Here is a 2,500-nt window from a genome sequence, read left to right on the forward strand (position 1 = left end):
AAAATGATGACGATGAAGCTGATAGCAATAATGATAATGATAGTGATAATGATGAAAACAATATAAATGATATCACCACTACTTAGTGATGTGTTCGAATTATTGACATAAGTCAACCCTAAATCGATGATTCCTATTTTGCAATATTCACTCGCAAGAATCTAAGCAACCTTGTCTATCTTTATCTGATGCATCCCACATCTCTTAATCTTCAAATCCTTTTTACTTCTCTCTCTTCTGTTCCTCCTATCCTGTTTATGAAGTTTCTTTTTGTTTCCCTATTATGCAGCAGCCAGAGGAAAGTAGGTCATCGGGTCACCCAAGGTCATACACAACCGAGGGAACCTGGACAATGATAATAGAAAAACTTGCTTATGTTACTATTATTATTATTTATTTATTTATTATTATTATTTCTTTTTCTTATTTTTTTAGATTTCACTGACTGATTTGTTATATCATAGTAATTGGTTTAAGAATACACCCATACATAGATACCCCCTACCCCATTTGTTTTTGTCTTTTGAGAGTATTTCGACAATTCACTTGAAAACGTTTAGTGAATACACTTGTTATAAATGAAACCTTACATTATCTTATCTCAATTCTCTTGAGAAGTGAATCAAGACGGGAAATAATTTCGACTGATTTATGCATATTCTTCTATTTTCCAAAATGCTTCATTTCATTAATACCCTTGCTATACTAATAACTGAATTCACATACCTCGTTCGAGGACCTAAGTTTACAGTTCCTCTCACCTACTCTACCCCCCGCCCATACCCCCCCCCCATCCCGAGTGCGTCTCTCCTCCGTCCCTGGCTATCCTCGTAACCGCAGACTCCCAGCGTCTTCCTCGTTCCCCTGAGACACTACAAAACCAGAGGACTTGCCTAATCACACCAGTATCAGCTTGAGTGCCGTGCAGCGTGGATCTACGTAACCAGTGTTTCAGTTATTAAGTTTTATGCAAGATGAAATACAAGACCCTGATGCGGGGAGATCGCGGTTCTCTCTGGCTCGAGAGCAATCAAGACCTCAAGAATAATCAAGATGTTAAGAATGATGCTGAGTCTTCTAGCGACCATGAACCCCCTCGGCGCAAGGAATACCCTTCGGTGCCTTCTGCGGACGACGAGCAGCTCGTCCCGACCGCCTCAGAGGAATCTCAGTCCGTCAAGGAGTCGCAGGAGTATAGCGACTTCGAAGAGCCTCGTATTGGGGACCATGGAGGCCCCGCTGCTTACCCACCTCGAGGAGACTCACAAATGAGTAATGAAGAGTTTGAGTACTTGGAGCCTCCTCCTGGGGATCGTCATTATCAGTACCAGACGCGCATCGAAGACTTCCAGCGGGAAATGACACGACGCAGTCAAGAGTATGTTCGCCTTCAACATATGTCGCAACTTTATCAACAAGCAGGTTAGTTATACTTGGTCATCGTTTCATTTCATGATAGTAAGGATCACCTTCCATTCCACACCTCGAATGAGTGAGGGTTTAAAACAATATTAATTGCATATATTTCGTTTCAGCTGCTATGCAAATGGGCTTGGTGCCGTACCCATACCCATTCGTCGTGGGAACACCTGATATGTATACTCGCGCCGTCTCTACGCCCATGACGTTGCCTATGTTCCTCCCCAGTCCACACCCACACTATAGACCAACGCCATCAGCATCTCCGAATACGGAGCTAAAAAATATATCCAGTGAATTGAGCGATGACAGGCTACTTGAAGACGAGAGGAGACCGAGGCAAAGCGCAGTGCAGATTCCTCGCGAGAGTCCAGTGCATAATTCTGTCTACACCAGCAGTGTCCCAGCTCGCCCTGCGGGAATGTATATCAAAGAGGAAAGGCCAGCGAGTCCTTCTCCCCCGGCAGCTGTCTCGCTGCCGACACCATCAACCGAATGCACGAAAGATTTCATCAGTTCTCTGAATGAGGGCGCGGGAGGAGGATCTTCGTGGCGACCCTTCTCGGATAAGGACAGCATCCAAGTGAAAGAGGAGGAGAAGAGCCCTGCGATCGGCCCTGTGCGGAGAACCCGGGCCTCCACGCGGTCCAAAAGGTCGTCTGCCATTGCTGCTGCTGACGAGCTGGACGAAGAATCCAAAGTCAACGATCGTGGATATTTCCCAAGGTATGTTTCTTAGATGATCTTTATGGTTTTGTTTGGGTGAATGGCAGATGTTGCATATATAGTATAAATACGTCTTCAGTATTTAACAAATGTCTTCAATTCTCTCCAGGTATTACGAATGTGGTGCCTGCAATCTGCGAATGCGTTCCCACCAGGGGCTCAACAAGCACTTCACGTCGCACGGTTCTAACCTGCCTCAGCTGGCCGCCGTCTGCGCCATCTGCCGCGAGGCCTTTCCCAACGCATTCGAACTCGACAACCACGTCCGCACGCACGACGACGCCGGGAAGGAGCTCCTGCAGAGACGGCGTGCGGAGAGGGGCGTCAGGCGGCGCCACGTGTGCCCTCACTGCGG

General features: G+C 46.6%; 1 protein-coding gene across 1 annotated transcript in view; it reads left to right on the plus strand.

The window, feature by feature from the left end:
• The first annotated feature begins 974 nt into the window (after positions 1 to 974).
• LOC122244013 (uncharacterized) overlaps positions 975 to 2,500 on the plus strand; it is a 1,761-nt gene continuing 235 nt past the window's right edge. Inside the window, exons 1-3 of the mRNA XM_043001796.2 lie at positions 975 to 1,422; positions 1,536 to 2,145; positions 2,255 to 2,500. The exon at positions 2,255 to 2,500 is cut by the window's right edge and continues 235 nt beyond it. Of these exons, the coding sequence (XP_042857730.2) occupies positions 975 to 1,422; positions 1,536 to 2,145; positions 2,255 to 2,500 (1,304 nt within the window). The remainder of the gene's footprint in view (positions 1,423 to 1,535; positions 2,146 to 2,254) is intronic.

Source organism: Penaeus japonicus, unplaced genomic scaffold (assembly GCF_977035675.1).
Source record: "Penaeus japonicus unplaced genomic scaffold, GWHDUDI00000001_assembly GWHDUDI00000008, whole genome shotgun sequence".
NCBI lineage: Eukaryota > Metazoa > Arthropoda > Malacostraca > Decapoda > Penaeidae > Penaeus > Penaeus japonicus.